The following is a 21,814-nucleotide window of genomic DNA, read 5'->3' as shown; positions in this document are numbered from 1 at the left end:
GGGTGATACAGTGTAAAAATCTTGCAAAATTGTATATTTATCGATCTAAAAATGTATATTTACCCCTATATGTACTCTTTAAAAGTTATGTTCAAGTGTTTCCATAAAAGCATTTCATTTTCATGTATTCGCATTTGTTTGGCAGTTGAACACCCCTACGGACGAGATGGTTTCGCCTGTTTTGCCCTTAGAGCCAGCTGGGAGAGAAGGACCTTTAAAAAGAGACACGAACAGCTCAGGACCGCCGCGAGTTTTCACTTCAGCGCTGAGCTGGCGTCGGTCTCCCTTTCCGGAGACTTAATAGAGGTAAAAGTCGCTTTTGTTCAGCACATTTTCACGTGTTCACGGTTGGGACTCACTTCCTCGTTGGCTAACTTTAACGTTGGTGTCGCTTTGTTGTAGAGCGGAAACAAAATAGTCTTCGAAGATTCAAACTAACAGCGAGCATGTCCGTTTTAATGTCACGGTACAGCTGCTGCGTGTTATTAAAAACCAAATGAATCATTTATAAATATCAATTATTCTTTATTATTCTTATTATCTTGTGGCTGCACAGCCGCAGGATTCAGTCAGGTAACACAATACAGTTTACAGTGTAAACAACAGATGAGTCTTGACAGCTACAGCACATTTCGTCTCTCGTAATAACGTTGGACTTGTTGTCGTGGGTCTCATTAAAACGCACTGTAAATGTACATGGAGTTGTTGTTTTGGTCTGCAGCTCGGATCACGTGTACCCTGTTCTTGCGTGTGTGTGGATATTTCTTTATCCATGTGCACTGCGATGTAACCAAAGATGTCCCATGTAGTGGTGAGCGACAGGGAGCTGCAGCCAGTAAGGAGAGTCCCCGTGTGGATGGCCCGGCCTCCTTGATCCACTGCTTTGTTTACTTTACACTGCAGTCAACCCCGCATCTCAGGAGCCCGTCTTTGTCTCTGCAGGAGTTGCTGTAACGATATGTAATCTGCATTCGAGTACCTGTTCCCTCTTGAAAATACATTTCCTTTGATTGCTGATTTGTTTACATCCAAAACACCTGGGCAAGGTATAGAAATGTTCTTCCAGATATATTGTTATCACATTCCAATGCTGTATGTCAGTCTTCTGTGTACTCCAAATACTGATTGATCAATATCATTCTTAATGCTTCTTAACATTCACTTCCTACACATATTTGTGAAGTGTTTTGGTTAAAAGCTCCTACTTTTGCGTTGGTGATCTGTTATAACGGCGTAACACCAAACGCGCAAACTACTTGGGAGAGGCTTTCTCAGAATGAAGCAGCAGATGTACACCTAATCCGTAATCAGTTTTCTGGACTGCACTGCTTTCATCCCTCCAGATAATCGTGGAAAATTGGCCCGGTGCGTTGCTCTGACCTAGCTGTCAAGTCTAGCAGATAATGCAATGAGCGAGCTGCGGATATAGCAGGGGTACACATAAGTCGCACACTCCCCGCACACATCATCCTCACCCCCTCAGGCTATCTTTAAACCACAAGAGCTGCCAGGGAGGGTGCATTAATTTTTGGCAGCAGATAACTCTAGGGACAGGAACACCCAAGTGTCATCCCGCCAGCACTGTATGTCTTTGATAATATTAGAAAGGCAGAGGTCATGCTTAGTCGTAGGTGTTACAGTAATAAAGATCTTATTACTTAAATTTAGCCAAGTGTGGTGATTTGTGTTTTTATTGGCGAGTGCTTTTAGCTTGATTCATGGTTTAACTTAGTTTGTTTTTGGTTTTTTTTTAGCCCATATTCGTTTCTTCATTACAAATGGCACCTTTCTTCTGCTTGACAATCTATTTGTGTGGAAGGCAGACAACACAGGGACAGGTGTAATGGGATCGGTTTGACGGTTGAGAAGCCCTCTGTTGTCCCACGTTGCCCTGGAGACACAATTGATCTCAGACAGACGGACACAGGGTCCCTTTCATCTTCAAGGAATACAGGTTTTTGTTTAAACCTATGTGGACGTGGGTTCTGTTTGTGTGTAGACTTTGGATGGGGTTGTAACCCCGGTGGCAGAAAAACAAACACGTAACCAGTGTTTTTCCATTGAATTGCTTCATGCTCTGTCAGTGAGTTTAATAAGATGTTGATGTTGAAACTCTGCACAAAAAGGCTGCTATCTCTGTTTCCATGGTGACTGGCCTGCCAGCTGTTTTATTGAGCGTGCCTGGTGTTTTTGTTACACTCTGTTAACTGCATTGGCAACGACGACTCTTACTTAGATGAAAAATGTGCGTTCTCTCTCTGGCAGTCACATGCTCGCTCTCCCATTCATACAAGCGCAAGTAAATTAAGGTAAAGCTTCATCTGGGACTCTGAGATAGTTTACATAGGGTTTCCTCAAAATTAACTACAGTGTTTGTGTATATATTCACTAAGGAACATCTCATCCCTTGTAAACATTTGCATCATTCAAATAGCTTTTGGACAACAACAAAACTATACGTTGCAGAGAACAAAGTACCCGGCTTGAACAACCCAAACAATACAGCTCAGTTGGATTATTTGGTTTGTTTTGGTCTTTTTGTGGGATTTCTTCATATTGATGTAATATCGCCACATCAGAGATCTTTTTTTTAATTTTTTTTACTTTTTTTTTTTACTGTTTTTGTAGGTGTCTTTCAGGAACTGCTAAGAACTATAGTTTTCTTAACGATAATTCGGTCTAAACTGGTTTCTTCCAAGTTTTTCTGAAAATATTAACATATCCATTGATTTCAGACTTGCTGTTTGAGTTTGACAAAGTGTTAAGAAATGGCTTTGTGTTTAAGTTACTGTCAACAAGCTAAGAGTCATTACCACCTTCTCGTGTGCAGCCGTAACCCAAGATGCCTCTAAATGATGAGCGACCCACCTCCACGTCCAGCGGTGAGGACCAAGGCAGCGATGTGGACTCGTCGTCGGACCGCTGCGACAGCATGACGTTGACCAGCGACCTGGACTGCTCGCGCGAAAGCTTCACTAGCGACTGCTCCAGCAAGCATTGCACGCCCTCCTGTGAGTTTGGTCCCCTCGACCCTTTGCTGGTTTGGTTTCTGCACAGAGTCAGGCTTGATTTTGAAAAAGTATATTTACAATGCTGTATTGTTTGTACGTGTTGTTAGGTTTCCAGTATTTTATCAGTAGTTACATGTTATCATGCAACTTTAATAGATTAACACAAACTCTCGTTTGTCAAGTTACGAAGTTGTTGTTCAATGTTTGGTTTCCACAGCAAGCCCGCCCAAAACTATAACCCTGGATGAAGTCATGGATACTGCGAAAGACCTGTTCAATCTCAGCATTTCCCATGAGATCACTGTGAACCCCAGTTTCCATGTGGACCGAGATAGCCTTCGTCAGGACGGGTATACACTAAGCTTGAAAAAGATCTTTGGTCTCCATTCGTGCACACGCCATTATGTTTTGTAGATTAGTAGTGAACCTAAATATAATTTTGTCATATAAGGGACTTAAGAAAATTTTTAATAATGCAAACGACTTGATTACACAAGCTTTGCTGACTAATAACATAATTTTTTTTAGGTTTATACCATTGATGCCTCTCACACTTAACACTGTTATCAGTCATGTTCACAGACATTTAACTTGAAATTCGGAACATGTTCGTGATCGGAGAGGGCTGCTAGTGGTATCTATGCTTTATACAAATATAGAGCTTTACAGAATTAATAAAAATGTGTAATTCTCATGAAAGAAGACTGTTATCACCAAGGATGAATGTGAGTCTTGTTTTACTTACAGTTGAATAGCTGGTGACTGAGACTGCAAAAAAGCAACACCATTATTTGTGTCTCAACTGCCCAGAAGTTCACACAAAAGACTGATGAAATATTTAAATAAGAAAACAAGAACAGCTTCAGAAATTGTGGCGAACTCTAACAAACACAGTACCGAGAAGAGGGAGCACACTGTTACAAATGTAAACTAACCAAAAGGGACAAAGAGTAGATGCACAGTTTATTTGGACTTGTCTACTAATGCTTATGATTGGCGTGGAACCACAAAACATTAACTTCTGTTTCCTTCTTTAAAGGTAATTTAGTTACTTTAGAGTAAAGGTGGATCTAATGAATTCAGTTGAGTTGTTTCCAAGCGAACCGGGAGTTTGCAAAACTAAAACTCCCCTTTCTGTTTTTCTTTCTTTTCTTTTTTTTTTTAAAGTTTACTGAAGGTAGTTCGTGATAATCTCCACAAGGCATTCTGGGACATCCTGGAGGCTGAGTTGAACAACGACCCGCCTGAGTATGAACAAGCCATCAGATTATTGGGGGAGATCAGAGAGGTCAGTACACACAATCTGATGCTCACTGCTTCACTACATCTGTAGGAATTATTTATTATTATTTTTTATTTTATTTAAGTAGCTCCTTCAGTGGCAGACTGCTGCACCCTCAGTGCAGGAAAGAGCGCTACTGCAGGTCGTTTGTTCCAACGGCTATCAGACTATTCAACACCACCCTAAAATAACTTTGCACTGTTCATTTCATTTCGTAGCACCTGACACTTTTCCATTCATCCCAAGCTGTATTTATTTATTTTAATTAAATTGTATTTGTTTTTGTGTATATAGTCTGTGTATGTGTATTTATTCATTGCTCTTATTTTTTTCTAAAATAATTATTTTTATTCATCTTATTTTATGTATACGTATTTATACATTTTTTTCATATTGTGTGCACCTTTTTTGTGGTTCTATGCTGTTGTGATGACTAAATTTCCCCATTGTGGGATTAATAAAGTCTAAATCTAAATCTATTACCACATTGCTCTGGCTGAAGAAGATAACTGAGCATTTTTTTTAATTTTTTTATTATGATATTCAAAAATAAACTTTTTTTCCCTCAATGCACAGGTCTTACTGTCGTTCCTTAATCCGGGTGCTAATCGGATGCGGACTCAGATCATGGAGGTGCTGGACATGGACCTGATTCGTCAGCAGGTTGACAACGACGCGGTTGACATCAAGGGGCTTGCCTCTTACATTATCACCACCATGGGCAAGATGTGTGCACCAGTGAGGGATGAGGAAATCAAGAAGCTAAAGGAAAGCCCAGAGAACATAGTGACACTCTTCAGGTAACTACATAACTTTGGTTTCAATACTGCTATCAAACATTTATTACCAAAGAAAAATGCATAAACTGTGACTTTTCTTATTTATGTACATTAAAAGAAGCAAGGTAACTCCTGTGGCTTGTTTCTACACACTAGGGAGATATTCCGTGTGCTGGACCTGATGAAGGCGGACATGGTCAACCATTCAATTAAGAGCTTAAAGCCGGTGCTGGCTTGCCACGGTGTCGAATACGAGAGGGCACGGTTTCAGAGCATCCTGGATGCAGTACCCAGTAAGTTCACAATAACACATTCTTCTATATATAGCTGTTCTCTCATATAACCTCTGGACAGCGTCCTGAGAATCAGGCCTGGACATTGTCTGGAGCTGCGCTTTTCGTGCACACAAGTAGAGATTCTATGCGTCACACGGTTTCACCTGCTGGAAATACTCGATGTGGTTCAGGCGATGTAAAGCATGCCCACTCGTTCGCTGTGAATTCTCTGGACAAAAATTTACTCTATTCATGTGAGTTTAATTGGACATTGCACAGACTCTGTACCATAAAGCCGGCAGGGTAAAGTCTGTTTAATGTCTGATCCTACCGATTCAATCATTTGCCCTCTCACGTGAAGCTCCTTTGGGTAATGTCTGCTCAGGGTTGCAGTTCATGTGTGAAAGCAGCTTACATAACTTGCCGCATTACAGAAAATATACTCGTATGTAGTTAGGAATTTGTTGCTGACAAACAGAATCTGACAGAATTTAAGGATATGATATTTTGTATGAGAAAGTCCTGGAATTACACCACAAAACAACGTGAAAGAAAAATCTGAAATACCACTACGATATTGAGTTACTGTGAAACTTCCTCAGATTCTTTAGACCGCACCACCTCCTGGATGAAGTCAGTGCTGGAGGAGCTGCTGTCAGCCGCCGTCCCTCAGGAACAGAAAGGACAGCCACCGGTGCCCGGGCCTTTCCAGATCCTCAATGCTGCCTTCCTCCGCATCCTCACATGGGACTACAATAAGAACCTACTGCCCGAGGTAATGGCTTGTATTTGTATATGCAGTTAAGAGAAAGAGATTTTACAAAGGGCTTTTTGAACTGAGACTGTTCCTGTTTGCGAGCAGAGCAATTTTAGTATTCCAAGTTATGTCGCTTGATCAACATCGGCACCTGAGTCACACACATTTTTGTGACCACTGGTCTGGGCGCAGCTTAGATTTCACCGTAAACCTGAGCAGACAGAGCACATCGAATAGTGTGTCAAACTCAGGAAATCGTCAACAGAGACCCTTGAAATGCTTCAGAAAGCCGACACACAAGCAATGAGCCGGGAGAGGTGGAAGGAGAGGGAGCAGGAGGTCGCTGTCCAAGACCCAAAGCCGGTGTTTCAGGTCAGAAGCACAACCAGGTGGGTTTTCTTTGACACCCGAGGTGGTTGTGCACCCGTACGTCTGTCACCCGGCGTCTGACTGTCAACGCCGAGAGCTACCGTGACGTTCTGAAGTGTCTGAGCGGAAACATCCGATGCAAACGACCTGAACTGTGGCGCGATGGCGTTTTGGTTCTCCGACATGAAAAGGTGCCCGATCACAGCGTTTCTCGCCCACAACAGCACAATCGTTGCTTTCTACCACCCTTATTAGCTCCCTGTGACTTCTCTCCCAAAAAATGTGACGCAAAATTTGATGTGCGAACTCTCTCCGCAAGTTTCAGGTCCATGGTGACATTGCGGCTGCACACATACCAGTGAGCAGAAAAACAGGTGAAGCTTAGGTGCTGGTGTTGATCAAGCGATGTAATACTGTAATGAATACTGTAGGTATAACCTCTGAAGGTTATAACCTCCCTCTACTCTGTGCACATCACGGTACTATGCTCTGTTCACGTGTAACGGTAGCAATCTTGGAACTTTTTGATCGTCCCTCGTATAACATTTCAATTTCTCTGCTCTTTATGTGTGAAATATATATATATATCTATATATATATATATATATATATAGATATACATAGATATATATAGATATATATATATATAATATACCTCTTGACAGTTTAAGATAAAAGTTTAGAAGACATTTAGACAGTTTGTGCTTGGGAGGTGATGCTTATACATCTAAATATTTTGCGTGACCTGAGGGCGTATTCCACCCTTTATGTGGCCGTGTGTGTTTTATGGATATCCTTTAGACGTTGGTGACAGATGAGACGCGTCTTCAGGAGATTCAGTGGCAGCTTCAGCGGAGTCAGGCGGTGAATGAGGTGCTGCTCATCATCTTCAGCACCATCGGAGGCCCTATCGAGGGTCTGCCCTCCCTGTCTGACCGCCTGAAGAAGATGATCAGTGTGCTGTTGGATGGGATGCACAGGCCGTCAGTTCCCTTTTTATTTTATCCCTCATAAATCCACAAATTTACATTAAATCCATTATTACAGATTATCTAAGATCTTGCTCACATGAAACATTCGATCGTACCCGAAACGCACTTCTCCCTCTATGTCTACAGGGACTTTAACCTCGAAAAGTCACTGGAAGGCGTCAGCGCTCAGATCTGCTGTGAGCTCAACAAGTCTTTAACAGAGAGGGACTACCCTGCACTGAGCCCAGCGCTGCAGACCACCCTCACGGGGCAGATCTGCAGCATCACCCAGAAGGACAATCCCATCCGCACTCTAGTTGGTAAGTTAGAGTGAGCTGGGGTGACTGTGACGTGAAGAGTCTGTACCATAAAGACTATTTTAATTGGAAGAGAAATGTGCGTTGGTGCGAGTGTATTAAACTTGTCTCACTTTCTATGTTTTGTTTTTTTCTGCAGAGGATCGTGTGCTGCAGTACTTCAAGGCGCTCATCTGTGACCCCAAACCCCGGGTCAAACTTGAACAGGTACCGGCTGGCTTGGCCGCTGTCAAGCCTGAACTAGCAATGTTGGGAGCAAAGTTCATCTCCCTGGTCAACTACAACAAGGCTGTCTATGGACCTTTTTATGCGGACATCATCAGGAAGCTTATGTTCATCAGCAGCCCAGCAGCAGGACGCCCTCCTCAGGACGCCGCTCAGGACTCTGTCGCCTCCAATTAAAAGCAAGATCTGGCTCATGCAGTTGAAGGAGTCTGTTTTTCTACCAGAAACAACTAAAGCTGAGGAAGTGTGTTTGTGTGTGTGTGTGTGTCGGGGGGGAGGCAGCTTTGACATGTCAAAAGTTGATTTGAGCACTGTCAAACTGGTTGTTTTAGTAGAAAGAAGGAAAGAAAAGGCACAAACTACAAGGAAAAAAAACCAGTGTTACAATGATCCATTTTTCAACCGCATGGTGACACCTCATTTCATTATTTTTTTTAAATTTTTTTTTATTAATTTAGGAGGCAGTAAATAAGAGATAAAAAGTAAAACCATATAATTCATACAGCAAGTTTTATAAATCAAAGAAGAAGAAGCTTATATATTTAGAATAATAGCAGAGTAGCATTTCAGATTCTTTACAAAGAACAAGTTCTTTATAACTGTTCAAGATAACTATATATTGTCATAGTAAGTGCCACATTTCATTATATTAATGTAAAACATGAGGGAGTCCTTTATCCATGAAGTTAATACTTGGATTGTTGTCCTTACCATTTTTTATTTTTTTGTATCAGCCAGAGAACTAAACGCTCTGCATTGTTTTTAATCCACTCTGCGTTATAATTTCTCGAAGAAGGAAATAGCATTTGTCTGCATGAGTAGCTTTGTGTTGGGGTTTGGTCATTTGAGTTCTTACTTCAAGTAATTAGTTGTAATATTTCTCATGTTGTGTGTTCTGTACTTTTACTTATTATCTGCCAGTGGACTTATATTGATTTTGTCGCTATATTCTTGTTACATTTTGAGGTACTGCAGTTTTTACGGTATTGTTGTGTTGGCTGTTGGAACGTGTAGAGAAATGAAAAGTTGCTGAACTCAAAAGTGACTTTTGTTGTCCAGAATTTCCAGCGGAGCTAAAATTGCACAAAGAACAGAGGTTATGTTAGTTTTACAGAAGTTTACATGAAAATGTATTGTTCTTTCTTTTCGTCTGTAACACAACTAATATAATAAAACTTTAAAAAGAAAATTAAGCATGAATTTGTGACGCATTAAACTTGACATAAATATGATTTTTTTCACAAGAATAATGTAAAAATACATTACGTAAAAGATAACTACAAATACAGTGGATTACAGGGAACAGAACATCTTAAAACATGGATACAATAGTATAAATATGTGAAATAAATAATTTACAGTCTTAATAGAAAGCTAGGCTTCAACCCTAAAACTTAAATTTCTATTTTATCCTTTTACTAGTTATAAGGATATTACATTATATATACAAAAACAAAATAGACATAAAAAGGCAGGTGTATTTGAGCACAGAACATTATACCATAATACATACTATTAATGCAGAGGGATTAATAGTATGACATACAACTTTTTATATCACAAAGATCAGACCCGTGATTAGAAATAGTTGTTAGTTAATGATCAACAAACTACAATAAAAATTGAGATTTACACGCCTACTCGTGAAATATGGGTGACAGTAATTCCAGGTGCCAGTATTTTCTCTTTTTTGAGATACAGTCGGTGGATTTAGATTCTCAGACTACCATAATTTAATGTCCTTTTCAGAAATTAGTATATTAGTATTGCTATGCAGGTGTGACAAAAAGCTGATTTGTTTACAGCATTATACAGGTAATCTACTTATGGCTACCTATAATTGCATTATCAGTGCATCAGTGTACCGTGCAATAAACATGCTCTCATCGCTTGTTGTCACCAGGCAGTACTGTTGCCTTCACTTGTAGTACGGAAACTGAAGAAAGTATGTGTTGAAAACACAAACTAACAAATTTTGTAATTCCTAAGCATGCAAAGATAAAAAAAATTTGCAGATAGAAAGCATTAAGACTGTTTCAATGATTAAGATAAAAAAAAAAAACCCAGCTCAAAAACACTTTTGATTCGACTAATTTCAAGATTAAAAAAGTACAAAAGGGATTTCTCCTACTTATTTGTCTCATCAACGTCTAATAGCTCTGTGCCGCATCAGTTTACAAATCAAACTTTTCCTGTTTGGATAAAGCATCTTATTGATGTATCTTTGAATGTTATTAGCGTTGAGAAAAGGTTTTTAAATGAGTAAAAAAGCCATATTTACGACAAATGAGTAGTATCTGAACGCCGCATCAGTTTGCCCGGTTACACGTTTGTTAAATGCGTGAGGTCATCGGTCACGTGATTTAAAACTCATCACACCATTGGCCGTCTCGCACCGTGGCAAGTTGTTATTGTAGGGACTCAGGAAGCCACCCTTTAAAAATTGGGCGTGTAAGTAAGACGTTACCGCTGAGAAATAAATGGCATTTCTATCCATTTTATTCTGCAAACCGTGACTTTACCTTTCAAGCACATACAAGCCAGCAAATACCTTCCTCGTTGGCCAAAAGAAGATATTTGTAAGTATCTGCTGGCGATTGTTTTCTTTGTTTCATTCTCATGCCAGTCAAAGCGAGTGAACTTGTCGTGGCAAGTATTGAAATGAGCTTGCTGTAAGTGGATCGGGTAGTAAAAAATAGGATGATAGGTAAAGTATGTCAGAGCACAGTTCCGTTTAACCCCGACATGTGGTGTTGGTATTCACTTCCATGTTCAGCAACAGAGCAGAGATGTCAGAAATTAACCGCTCACCTTTATTTTGTTGACACAATGGGAGGTTAATCGACTGGTAACTCTGTGAACACCTGTTTAACTTCGTGTGGTTTCACTTTCATTACCTTCCCGTTCCTCAGTTTCTTATTGTGTTGTCTTCAAATAGTCATGAACTTTTGTGTATTCTCCTTCATTTAAAGACACATTATTTTCAGTGTGAATAAATGTGACAATTACTTTTTTTTTTTTTTACTGTATTGATTAATGGGAAATCTCCACATTGAATGCCCATTACGAAGTTCTCTAACAGCTTTTTTTTTTTTAATAGTTGCAGACTGGCTGTCAACAAATTGTTTCAGTTATTTTTTAATGTTTTAGGCAGGAAGGTTTTGCCCTTTTATTGATGTCACGTCATGTGATAAATCCACCCGTCCTTCGGTCATTAATCTTCCATTGCATCTTCTTCATTTATTCGCAGTATAAAAGACCCTGCATGGTCGGCTTGTGGTGCCGAGATGGCTCTGGAGGAACGGCCGAGGAGCTGTCTGCTGCGCTTTCGCCACAGACTGGAGCAGGACATGAAGCCGGCCTACCTGATGGACCACATGATCAGTGATGGTGTGATGACTGTGGATGAGGAGGAAAAGATCAGGACTCAGGTGAGTTTCTGCTGAAGGTATAAAAGAGGAAATACTAAAAAGTCTACTGACTACTGAGTCACTCTCTTCCTACCGGAGTTTACTGATTCATGCTCTGGGTCTTGGTATTCCCCATTACTTGTTATTTTATGTGCAGATGATCTGGACACGCCTCTCCCTTCATCACCTCATGCTCAAAATATTGATTTTTTTATCAGTTAACTTGCACATCATCAAAGCGACTAAATGATGAGTCAACAGATTTTGTTCTGGTGCCTTGCTGAGGGACACATGAACAGTATACTCATTGGCTGTTACAGGAAGCAAAGTAACCAACATATGTATTCAAATTTCTTCTTAATCTTAATCTTCACGTTCTGTCTTTGAATTCAGGTCTATGAATCACAGGAATATTTCATTTACTGCCTGGGTGATGTGGTTCTGAACTTTGCACTTTGCACTTCTGATTTTATTGGCTTGCATGCTGTGAACAAGCATGACATGCAGAATCCCAAATTGTAAAACACACAATCTCACACTCAAGTGTTTAATTTCTAGAATATCATTGGAACAGGAATATGAAGTAATTCAACTGGAATCTTTTAAAGGGCCAGTGTGGGAGAATTAGTGACATCTAGCGGTGGGTTTGCATATTGCAACCAACTAAATACCCCTCCGCTGGCTTTCCTCATCAAAGTGTCTAAGAGAGTGGGGTTTGTCCCATCTGGGCTACTTTAGAAATATAATTATGGCTATTATATTCTCTTTCTGCCAACTGAGCCTCCTAAAACCTACACACAAAAAGTAAGTAAAAAGTAAGATGTCAGAATTCAGCTTTTGACATCAGAGATCCTTTCAGAACTTTCTCTGGCATTGTTTTGGCATCAGCTCATACGAAAACTTTCAAAATAGCAGCATGTTAAAATCAAAGTCCACCTCTCATCTCTGATATTTCTCTCTGTAGCCCACCAGGAAGGATCAGGCTGCAGCCCTACTTGAGCTCGTGCTGAGGAAGGACAACCGTGCTTACATCTCTTTCTACAACGCTCTGGTCAAGGAGACATATGATGATCTGGCCAATCTGCTCCATGACGACTTACCGCACTTCTCACTCGAGGCACAGAAGAGCTCCTCTGATAGCTTTACATCATACGGTGAGCAGTGGGAAGCTGTGCGTGGGGTGGGAGTGGAACTTTTGAAGGTTGTGCTGTCAGCGTGTGGGAGTCCATGAGTGCTGTGGAGAGTGCAGAGACTTGTGTGGGCGCTGTTTTGGTTACCAGCTCAATGAGCCATCTTGTAAACTCAATCTTCTTCTTCTCATTTGACTCCTTTGTGTCCCTTTTTTCATGTTTAACCTCCTACACTCAGTCGCAACTGAAATGCCTTCACAGTGTTTTATATCGATCCCCTTCTGATCTACTTAACAGTCCAGACCGTGCTCAGTGAAGGCGGAGTACCACAGAGGCCCGTGGTGTTCGTCAGCAGACCAAAGCTGGTGAACCGGGTCAGGGAGAAATTCTACCAGCTCCAGAAGGACCCCGGCTGGGTCACTGTCTTCGGGATGGCTGGCTCGGGGAAGTCTATCCTGGCTGCTGAGGCTGTCAGGCACCATGGACTCATCGAAGGTGACTCTACCTAAACTCTTACTCGTAGTATGGATTATTTTGAAACAATAAAAGTGTTAAAGAAAGAAATACATCCAAGTGGAGAAAGTTGAACTTTCTCTTTGTCTCTCCTAATGAATTTCATTGACACTAATGTACTCAATTAACCTGCTAGAAGTGTTCTTAATGATCCATGAAATGACACAGTGGTAACACTAAAGTGTGACAGAATAGTTTCAAACATGGACGCCTTACGATCACTCCTCCGTAGCTTTTCACCTCGTCCTCCTTTGACTCCTGTCTTTATGTCCAGAGTGCTTTCCTGGAGGCATCCACTGGCTGTCCATCGGCCAGCTGGACAAACCGAACCTGCTGGTGAAGATCCAGTCTCTGTGTTTTCGTCTGGAGCAGGGCCTGGATTCCCAGCCCCTCCACCGGCCCCCCACCTCTCTGGATGAGGCCAAGGAGTGTCTGCGCTTCCTCATGCTGCGCAAATATCCCAGGTTCCTACAATGACATAATCCTTGTGTACTGTGTAGTAATTCAGACTCTTCTGATGTCAATTCACGATGTAAAACTGTGACAGAAGAGAATAGAGCTAGTTTATTTCAACATTAAAGAATTACACAGTGAAAATATAAGCAAGAAAATTGACATAAACAAAACTCATTTGGTGAATCGTAATAACCACACCAATTTTTGATGTGTTTTTGTAGATTTTTTTCTAAATGATTTGAAAAATAAGGACACAAAAATCATCATATTACTAAGAATTATTAATAAAAAAGCAGATTAAATGTTTATGGTAACAGTAAAACCATAAATTATGTTAAAGGAAAAAGGACGGCGGTTATAAAATTACAGGAAAGGATACAACGATAAAACAATGGCAGAAATTACTATCAGTTAACAGCCAGAATGAAAATATACATATTTAATTATTTACTGGTTTCAGTCAACAGCAGGTGTCAGTGTTTGGATATTTACTACATTAGGTTTGGAAGGATCTTTTAGCTGCAGCCAAGTTGTTGTTTTAGTGGAGATTTTTTTCAATATTTTGTCCCTTTTTTGTTTTTTTCCCTTTAAATGCTCATACAGTATGTTCGCCGTGTTTAGTCTAGTTGTTGTGGTAAACTGTTTTTTTCTGTTTTTGTTTTTTTAGATCTTTGCTGATTCTAGATGACGTCTGGGACAGCATGGTGGTGAAGGCGTTTGATATCCACTGTCGGATCCTTCTGACCACCAGAAATAGAAGCCTCGCTGATTCTGTCAGCGGTACGTGTCCTGTTGTTCACTCTGGTCAACATGAAAACTGCACTGAATGAAACCTTCTGTGATGGTTTTTCTTTTCACAAAAAAAGACAGTTGCACCGCACTTGTGCTTTTTTGTTGTTGCAGGCGCTAAATATGAGGTGGGAGTGGAAAGTGGTCTGGATGAAGACAAGGCGCTGGAGGTCCTTTCTCTGTACACGAACATGAAGCTTAATGGGCTACCTGACGAGGCTCGCAGTATCGTCCGAGAATGTAAAGGTCTGTAAAACCACACGTACTACTTGATTTAATTTAATCTTTGAAATTAGAAAGCAATAATAACTTTGATTTAGTGGTTGTGTTCATTATTTTAAGAGCTGTCTGTCAGCCTTGTGCTTCGTGCAGGATCAGATCTTTTGCTTTTGCGCACAAGTTGTGCTTCTAATACACATGTTGGGCTTCTTTGTGCATCACGTCAGGCTCCCCTCTGGTGGTGTCCCTGATCGGCGCTCTGCTCAAAGAGAAACCCACCCGCTGGCAGTACTACCTCCGCCAGCTGCAGCAGAAGCAGTTCAAGCGCATAAGGAAGTCGTCATCCTACGACTACGATGCCCTGGACCAGGCCATGGCCGCCAGTATCGAGGTCTTACCTGACGAGCATCGGGAGCTCTACAAGGACCTGACCGTGCTGGAGCAGGACATCAAAATCCCGGCCAAGGTTTGGCTGCGCAACACATGCTTCTGTCACATGATTCCTATCATTTGTTACCTCTCGGTGGGACACAACACCAGTGTTCTGTGTATATATCATAATGCTTTTAGTCGTAAAAGTGCTTTTTTTTTCTTTTTTCTGGAAGCTTTCAGGAATGACTCTTTGTGGTTTAATACTCTAAAATCAGGTTTAATTCTGCTTATATCACCTGTACATGCCTGAACCTATGAGAAATGATAACTGTAAATACCAGTATTTGGAAGGTATGAGAGGATTCTTCTCCACAAAGGTGAAGGACACCTGTTACTTCGAATGTTATTTCCCGTCCCAGGTGCTGTCTGTTCTGTGGGATCTGGAGGCGGAGGAGGTGGAGGACATCCTCCAGGAGTTCGTCAACAAGTCTCTGCTGTTTGTGGACAGTCACAATAAACCCTACCTGTACTATCTCCATGACCTCCAGCTGGACTTCCTGGTGGAGCAGAACCGCACGCAGCTCCAGGTCAGTGTGGATGCAACTTTAGAGGAGCTCAAGCTTTTGGAGTTCAAACTTGTTATTAAGTGGGCAGTAATTAAGTCAGTGAAGCAAGAAGCCCTAAGAGGCCATGTTGGCTGATTTGCTATAACAGCTACTGAATAATAAACACGGCTTTAATTAAAACTATAATTAGAAAATACTTATTATATCTGTGTGTGTGTGTGTGTGTGTGTGTGTGTGTGTGTGTGTGTGTGTGTGTGTGTGTGTGTGTGTGTGTGTACTTTAGAGCCTTCACACTAAGGTGGTGCGTCAGTACCAGCAGTACTACAGAGATGGTCCTCCCACCACAGGAGATGAAGAGTGTCTTTACTGGATCAGATTTTTGACCTACCACATGGCCAAAGCCAACCTCTCCCAGGTAACACACACACACACACACACACACACACACACACACACACACACACACACACACACACACACACACACACACACACACACACACACACACACACACACACACACACACACACACACAGGGAAATTCAATAGTTTTATTTACTGACTCACTTTTCAGTGGGTTTGTAATTTGTTGTGAAATCAAATTTCAGTAAACAAAAAATCATGACTTTCCAGTCTTTTCCAATTCATCACATGTTTTAATCTTTGCAAAACATTTATATTATTATGATGACATTGATTTAACTCATATTACACAGCCCCACACAACCACTGTTCAGGAGAGGATTGATGGCAGGGTGTTACTTCATTAGCATATCAATAGTTTTTTCTCTTTTTTCTCTCTCTGTGTCTCTCTGCTTGTCTCTGTCTCTCTGTGTCTCTACTTGTCTCACTGTCTAGGAGCTCTACTCCCTCATGTTCTCTCTGGACTGGGTCAGTGTTAAGGCCCAGGTAATAGGTCCAGCCCACCTCATCAATGACTACGTGGAGTATGGATCCATTCTGGACAAAGAGGTCAGCAGACATCAAACTTTTTTTTTTTTTTTTTTTTACCTCTGTGTTATTTTCAGATTTTCTTCTGTCCGTCACAGATATATCTGCTTGTCCTTTCTGTCCTCCCAGAACTGTGACGTGCGCAGTCATTTCCAGGAGTTTCTGTCTCTGAACGGCCATCAGCTGGAGCAGCGTCCTTTCCCGGACGTCGTGCAGCTCGCTCTGTCTCAGCCACACACCTCTGAGGTCTACAGACAAGCCCGGCTGCAGGCGCAGGACCGGGCCAGCGCCGGGGGAATCTACTTTGACTTGCTGTACGAAAAGGATGCATTTTAAAATGGGGTTCCTTAATAATAACGTCAAAATCAAGTTGTTATTGTGCATCTAAGGATCAGCTGGGTTTTTATTGTAATATATGAGCATTTATTTTCTCAAATAAATGCATCTAAAATGGAATAATGTAACTGTAAGAAAGTCTCTTATTTATGGTGTAATGTGAAACCAAACACATGTTTGTAAAATGAACTTTAACCTGAATGTTTTAGCCCTAATGTAAATTATTGCCACATGGTGCAAAAACTTTAATCACAAGCTGTTTAACCAGGTTTTGACTGTTTTTTTTTTTATACAGGAACCAGAGCGGTGTGGAGAGTCTGTCCCGTTTGGTGATCCACCCCCAACAGGGCTCCGTCTACTCCGCCTGCTTCTCCCATGATGGAACAAAGATCGCCTCTTGTGGCGCGAGCAAGACAGTCAAGGTATCCGTTCACAGAGTGCCTTATGAAGGCCAAATAGTTTCCATGGAGACAAAATATTGGAAAACATGAAAAGCAATCCACTTTCACCACAGGGCTGCATTTTTTTATTTTTAATAAACAAGACTTCCTCTGTCAATAAGAGGGACTGTAGCTTTTTAAAACACCCTACCTTAGGTCTGCATGTACCTTTTTTACTTATCTACATATTTTTCTACGATATACTGATTTTGATGTTCGATTTTGGTATTATATGTTTATCTCTATCTGTCAATTTTAAATTTTTTAATCGGCAATTTAAACGTTTCTCTGGTCCTCACACAGGAAAAAAACATTTTCAACAGAATATCAGAATAAAACAAATTAATACAATCATCAAGGGCTTATTTATTCCAAAATTCTACAGTTTTAGCAGCGACATTTCAGACCTCTGAAATCTGTAAATGTTTCTTTCAGCATAGTTGTCACACAAGTAAAGTAAACTTGTGGTTCTAGTAAGTAATTCAGTGCTCGTACTGCCTTTATGCATTGTTATTGAACCGCTGCCATCGTACCTGTGTGCTCAGGTGTTTAGAAGTACCTCGGGTGAGAAGCTCACAGAGACCCAGGCCCACGATGACGAAGTACTGTGCTGCGCCTTCTCCCCTGACGACCATCTCCTTGCAACCTGCTCCAGTGACAGGAAAGTCAAGGTATGCAATCCGCTGGTTCGTGATGACCGACTTAATTCCATCAATGTCACACGTTGAATCCCAAAATTTCCAGCCATTTTATCATAACATTTGTGATTCTTGTTTTTTTTAGGTGTGGAATGCAGATCGAACTAGGCTGCTGAGGGTCTTCAATGAGGAGCATGAGGAGCAGGTCAACCACTGTCAGTTTACCAACACATCACAGCGCCTCCTGCTGGCCACCTGCTCCAACGACCCGATCTCCAATGTCAAGGTGTGCTCGTCTGTGTGATTTGCCTCTACAAGGCTGTCTTGTTTTTATGTTTACTCGTATATTTTTCTTTCTCATGACCTTGTTTGTCCTAATTCATTCTTGTTTCCTTTTGTTTCTGTAGCTGTGGAACCTCAACAAGCCTTCCTGCCAGAACACCATGTTTGGCCACTTTCAGCCAGTCAACCACTGCTGTTTCTCCCCTGACGACAGCTACTTGTCCACTTCCTCCAACGACGGGACCGTTAAGGTGACTTCCATTAAACCTCAACACTTTAAAACTCACACCTTTCCTAACCCGATGCACATTAAACTGTTTATTTGTAACATCAGCTCAAAAAAACACCCTCAAACTTGTCATAGTTATTTGATTAAGAAAAATACCTTAAATATTAAAGGTATCTTACTATGGTACAATTCAGTATTAGCAGCTATTTCCCTGACTGGGCACACAATTAAAAAGTTATACAAGATGCTAAAACCAATCAATTTGTAATTTATTTCCAGGAGAACTTTAATTCCCCAAAAGCCGAAAAAGCAATAAAAAAAAGTAATAAATAAAAGATGTTGCTTTCTTCTGGCTGATAAAGTAATCGTTATAAGACATGGTAATGAATTTGTCCTGCACGATACAAAATGCATTCAACAATTTACTAAACTTAACTTTCTACCGAGGTTTATTACATCCTCTCTTCTGACTGTTTTTTTTTGTTCCTGCAGCTATTTCAGGTGTCGTCTGCCAATGAGTGGAAGACAATCGATGTGAGGAGCATATTTACAGACAGCGACGACGACGACGTCCTCGTCAAGTGCAGCACCTGGACGGCTGACGGCAAACGCATCATTTGTGCTGCCAGGAATGCTGTTTTGGTGAGTGTTTAGCGTGGAAATCAGACGCTTTAGTATGTTATTTTGTGGGCAGAAGTTTGGATGTTAAACTCGATCATGTCTCAGTTGCACAGGTAAAAGTGCAACACTCATTCCGTCCTCTCTGCCCTTGTTGTTATTGGTGTGAGGTTTCATCAAAGGAGACAGGAAGGAGAGTCTGTTTGTCTTCTCGAGGGTCCGGAGTGTGCGTGTCCTGGTTGTAAATGCGCGCCGCCTCTCCTCTTCCTGAGCTTTCCCAAATCAGTCAGTCTTGTTCCGCAATAAGTCTGTCTGTGTCCTCCACATTCGTTCGTGTTCCTGGAAACAACCCAAACACTGCGGAGATGTCTGAGCTGGTGTCTTTGGCTTTAAATAGAGGGCAAAAGAGAACTTGTATGGTGGAAAAACCTGCTTTATATATTCAGGCAAAAGATAATACTTTTTATAATATGGTACACACTGTGTATGGTCGTTATAGTATAGTGTATAGTACAGCATAGCTCACTAATACACTGGAAAGCCAGATATTTTCAGATGATCTTATTTTCTTATACACCTACTTGTGTTTGAGGTCACTAACTAAAAGTTGTCATTACATAGTTTATCCACCACAGTTTGTCCTTTGTTATAAAACAAATATTTAATAGGATAAAATAATGAATTGATGATCTGTTATATCCAAAAGGTCAAAGGCCGACTTCACTGTGACATCATGACGTTCTGCAGAAAAACGTTTCTGGCTAAATTCAACAATTATTGAATTGATGACACTAATTCATTCATTCATCTTGAGACTCTGGTGATAGTATAGATTTTCTGAGCTGTCGGGTTAAAGATGTGTATGAAGCATCCACGTTTTAGAATTTGTAGCTTCTTTGCAGCAACATCTATATTTGAAGCATCGTCTGCCATCATGGCGACAACTTTTTCTTCTATCAGAATCAAATTTATTGGCCAATTTCCTTCAAAGTCTTTGCGACATATATTACATGATTCTGGACAGATATGAGACTTGAGTGGGTGGTGGAGTCGGACAACTGCTCGGCTGTATTTCCAGTTAGATTTGTTGTGACCAAGTGCAAAGTCAGAGCAGACACTGATTTGTTTTCTGTAAATGTCTCTCAGGTGTTTGATGTGGAGACGTCAGACATGTTGTTGGAGATCAGGACCAATCGTTTGAGCACAGTGCAACACTGTCATGCCTGTCCCACCAGCAACCTGCTGGCCATCGCCTTCTCAAACTATGCTGTGGAGGTACAGCACACACACTCACACACATGCCCCCTGTTTGACCTAAAAATCAATGTCTTTATTTATAATCATTACATTATAGATCATACTTTATAGATGATTCTTCTTTTTTTTTTTTTTAAATACATGTAGGGGTTATTTTTATTTATTATATTTTGTAAGTTTTTTTATGCATTATTTCTTCTTTCTGACTCATTGTAAGGCAAGGCAAGTTTATTTGTATTGCACATTTTAGCAACAAGACAATTCAAAGTGCTTCACATAAAACTATTGAAAGCATCAAAACATAATGCAAAAGAAAAGGACATTTAAAAACAATTAAGAACAGTGATTAAAACATGAAGCAAGCTAAAAATAGGATAAAAGTTTCACAGTAAAAAGTTTTTAATGTGTTTAAATACAGTTTTGAATAGGTGTAAAATATGCGTGTCTTCCAGCTGTGGGATCTTGAAGCCAATAAGAAGATGGCTGACTGCAGTGGTCACCTGAGTTGGGTCCAGCGTGTCCAGTTTTCTCCTGACGGCTCACAGCTGCTATCCTGCTCGGATGACCAGACTGTCAGGGTGTGTATGTGTGCGTGCGTGTGTGTGCGTGTCTGATAGATCTACGTCAGGCTCCCAGCTTGTTAGAGATACTGTCAGTATTGTTTTAATTACATCTTTCTGACAGTAAACTCAAAGTCATGCTATCACTGAGCATCACAAGTTGACTAATGGCTGTCTGTGTCTGCCCCACCATCTGTTCTGCTCAGGGATGGTGTCGTAGCTGTAGTGCAAAGAAATTATCGAGCTTTATGTTGTGGTAAAGGCAATGATGTACACAAACCACAGAATAAATAATGAATTTACAGTATTATGAAATCAAACTGAGAAACTGGAGCTCCATGCAATTTTTTCCTCGACTTGCTCGAGGCTTTTCGCTTATGAGGATATGTAAACAGGTTTTTTTTAAACTCATTTGTCTTGACTCCTCGCTCCTTTAAACAGTGAAGTATTTACCATAAACGGCCTGAAAACAATGTAATATAAAATCTCTCAGCAGTTTTAAGTTGTCAGGGTGGTATTTACAGTTGTTTTATATTAAGGTGGTTAAACGTGTTGTTTGTTTTAATACAAGTTAACATAAGGCCTTAACCATCCTAAACTGGCTACAAAAGAGCCTTCTGTACAAAGTAGTTATTATAACCTTATTCCACCTGAATTTTCAATATTATTTTTGTGGCAAGAGTTCATCTGCGAGCACAGTGTTAGACTTGGTCAAGAGTCATCATTGGCATGAAGAAATTGAATTATATCTGATGGTCAATTTGTTTATGCCAGCGATGACAACAGTCATGGAGTTCCACAGGGTTCTGTGTTTGGTTCCATACTTTTCAGGTGACCCTGAAACCCCCCCCCCCCCCGCCCTCCACGAGTTCTATTGCTATCAGCATAGATTGTTCCACTTTTAACACTAATGTTTTAATGTGAACGATTATTTTCTGTTCTTGCGGCATATTCTTTTGTAACTGTAAAGTGTTTTGGGGCCGTGTTAAATTACATTAAACAGAATTGAATTGATTCGGCTTACGAGATGAGCGAAACGCAGTGTGTTTCTCTTTCCCTGGA

The 21,814-nt window shown here is 40.7% G+C and overlaps 2 protein-coding genes across 5 annotated transcripts in view; both read left to right on the top strand.

Annotated features, from left to right (window-relative positions):
• The first annotated feature begins 205 nt into the window (after positions 1–205).
• Positions 206–9,175, top strand: tcp11l2 (t-complex 11, testis-specific-like 2). 2 transcript variants are annotated; one of them, XM_069715789.1, is made up of 10 exons: positions 206–306; positions 2,831–3,011; positions 3,229–3,361; positions 4,179–4,299; positions 4,870–5,093; positions 5,229–5,365; positions 5,950–6,122; positions 7,275–7,456; positions 7,592–7,764; positions 7,901–9,175. In XM_069715789.1, exons 2-10 carry the CDS (start codon positions 2,843–2,845, stop codon positions 8,161–8,163), a joined length of 1,575 nt encoding a protein of 524 aa, XP_069571890.1. In that variant the 5' UTR covers positions 206–306; positions 2,831–2,842; the 3' UTR covers positions 8,164–9,175. The 2 variants fall into 2 exon arrangements, with proteins under 2 accessions (XP_069571890.1, XP_069571891.1); XM_069715790.1 differs by lacking the exon at positions 206–306 and adding an exon at positions 938–1,046.
• Positions 9,176–10,414: 1,239 nt separating this feature from the next.
• apaf1 (apoptotic peptidase activating factor 1) overlaps positions 10,415–21,814 on the top strand; it is a 43,195-nt gene continuing 31,795 nt past the window's right edge. For all 3 annotated transcript variants that reach the window (XM_069715759.1, XM_069715761.1, XM_069715760.1), the window contains exons 1-19: positions 10,415–10,565; positions 11,237–11,417; positions 12,361–12,550; positions 12,824–13,021; positions 13,314–13,503; positions 14,163–14,275; positions 14,399–14,530; positions 14,731–14,969; positions 15,295–15,462; positions 15,725–15,856; positions 16,300–16,413; positions 16,522–16,706; positions 17,024–17,150; positions 17,714–17,839; positions 17,952–18,092; positions 18,214–18,339; positions 18,810–18,959; positions 20,082–20,210; positions 20,645–20,770. In XM_069715759.1, the coding sequence (XP_069571860.1) occupies positions 11,274–11,417; positions 12,361–12,550; positions 12,824–13,021; positions 13,314–13,503; positions 14,163–14,275; positions 14,399–14,530; positions 14,731–14,969; positions 15,295–15,462; positions 15,725–15,856; positions 16,300–16,413; positions 16,522–16,706; positions 17,024–17,150; positions 17,714–17,839; positions 17,952–18,092; positions 18,214–18,339; positions 18,810–18,959; positions 20,082–20,210; positions 20,645–20,770 (2,730 nt within the window). In that variant the 5' untranslated portion in view covers positions 10,415–10,565; positions 11,237–11,273. The remainder of the gene's footprint in view (positions 10,566–11,236; positions 11,418–12,360; positions 12,551–12,823; positions 13,022–13,313; positions 13,504–14,162; positions 14,276–14,398; positions 14,531–14,730; positions 14,970–15,294; positions 15,463–15,724; positions 15,857–16,299; positions 16,414–16,521; positions 16,707–17,023; positions 17,151–17,713; positions 17,840–17,951; positions 18,093–18,213; positions 18,340–18,809; positions 18,960–20,081; positions 20,211–20,644; positions 20,771–21,814) is intronic.

This window comes from Brachyistius frenatus, unplaced genomic scaffold, assembly GCF_029030835.1.
Source record: "Brachyistius frenatus isolate BFR_SWC_R1_liver_20210118 unplaced genomic scaffold, ASM2903083v1 Contig_148, whole genome shotgun sequence".
NCBI classification, from domain to species: Eukaryota; Metazoa; Chordata; class Actinopteri; family Embiotocidae; genus Brachyistius; species Brachyistius frenatus.
This window is presented reverse-complemented; position numbering and strand designations above follow the sequence as displayed.

What these genes read in the sequence shown, in the direction of transcription:
- tcp11l2 (XM_069715789.1), top strand. Translation starts at nt 2,843, where the DNA reads ATGCCTCTAAATGATGAGCGACCCACCTCCACGTCCAGCGGTGAGGAC. An exon ending in CAAGCATTGCACGCCCTCCT is followed by an intron (nt 3,012 to 3,228) that starts GTGAGTTTGGTC and finishes TGGTTTCCACAG; the next exon opens with CAAGCCCGCCCAAAACTATA. An exon ending in ATAAGAACCTACTGCCCGAG is followed by an intron (nt 6,123 to 7,274) that starts GTAATGGCTTGT and finishes GATATCCTTTAG; the next exon opens with ACGTTGGTGACAGATGAGAC.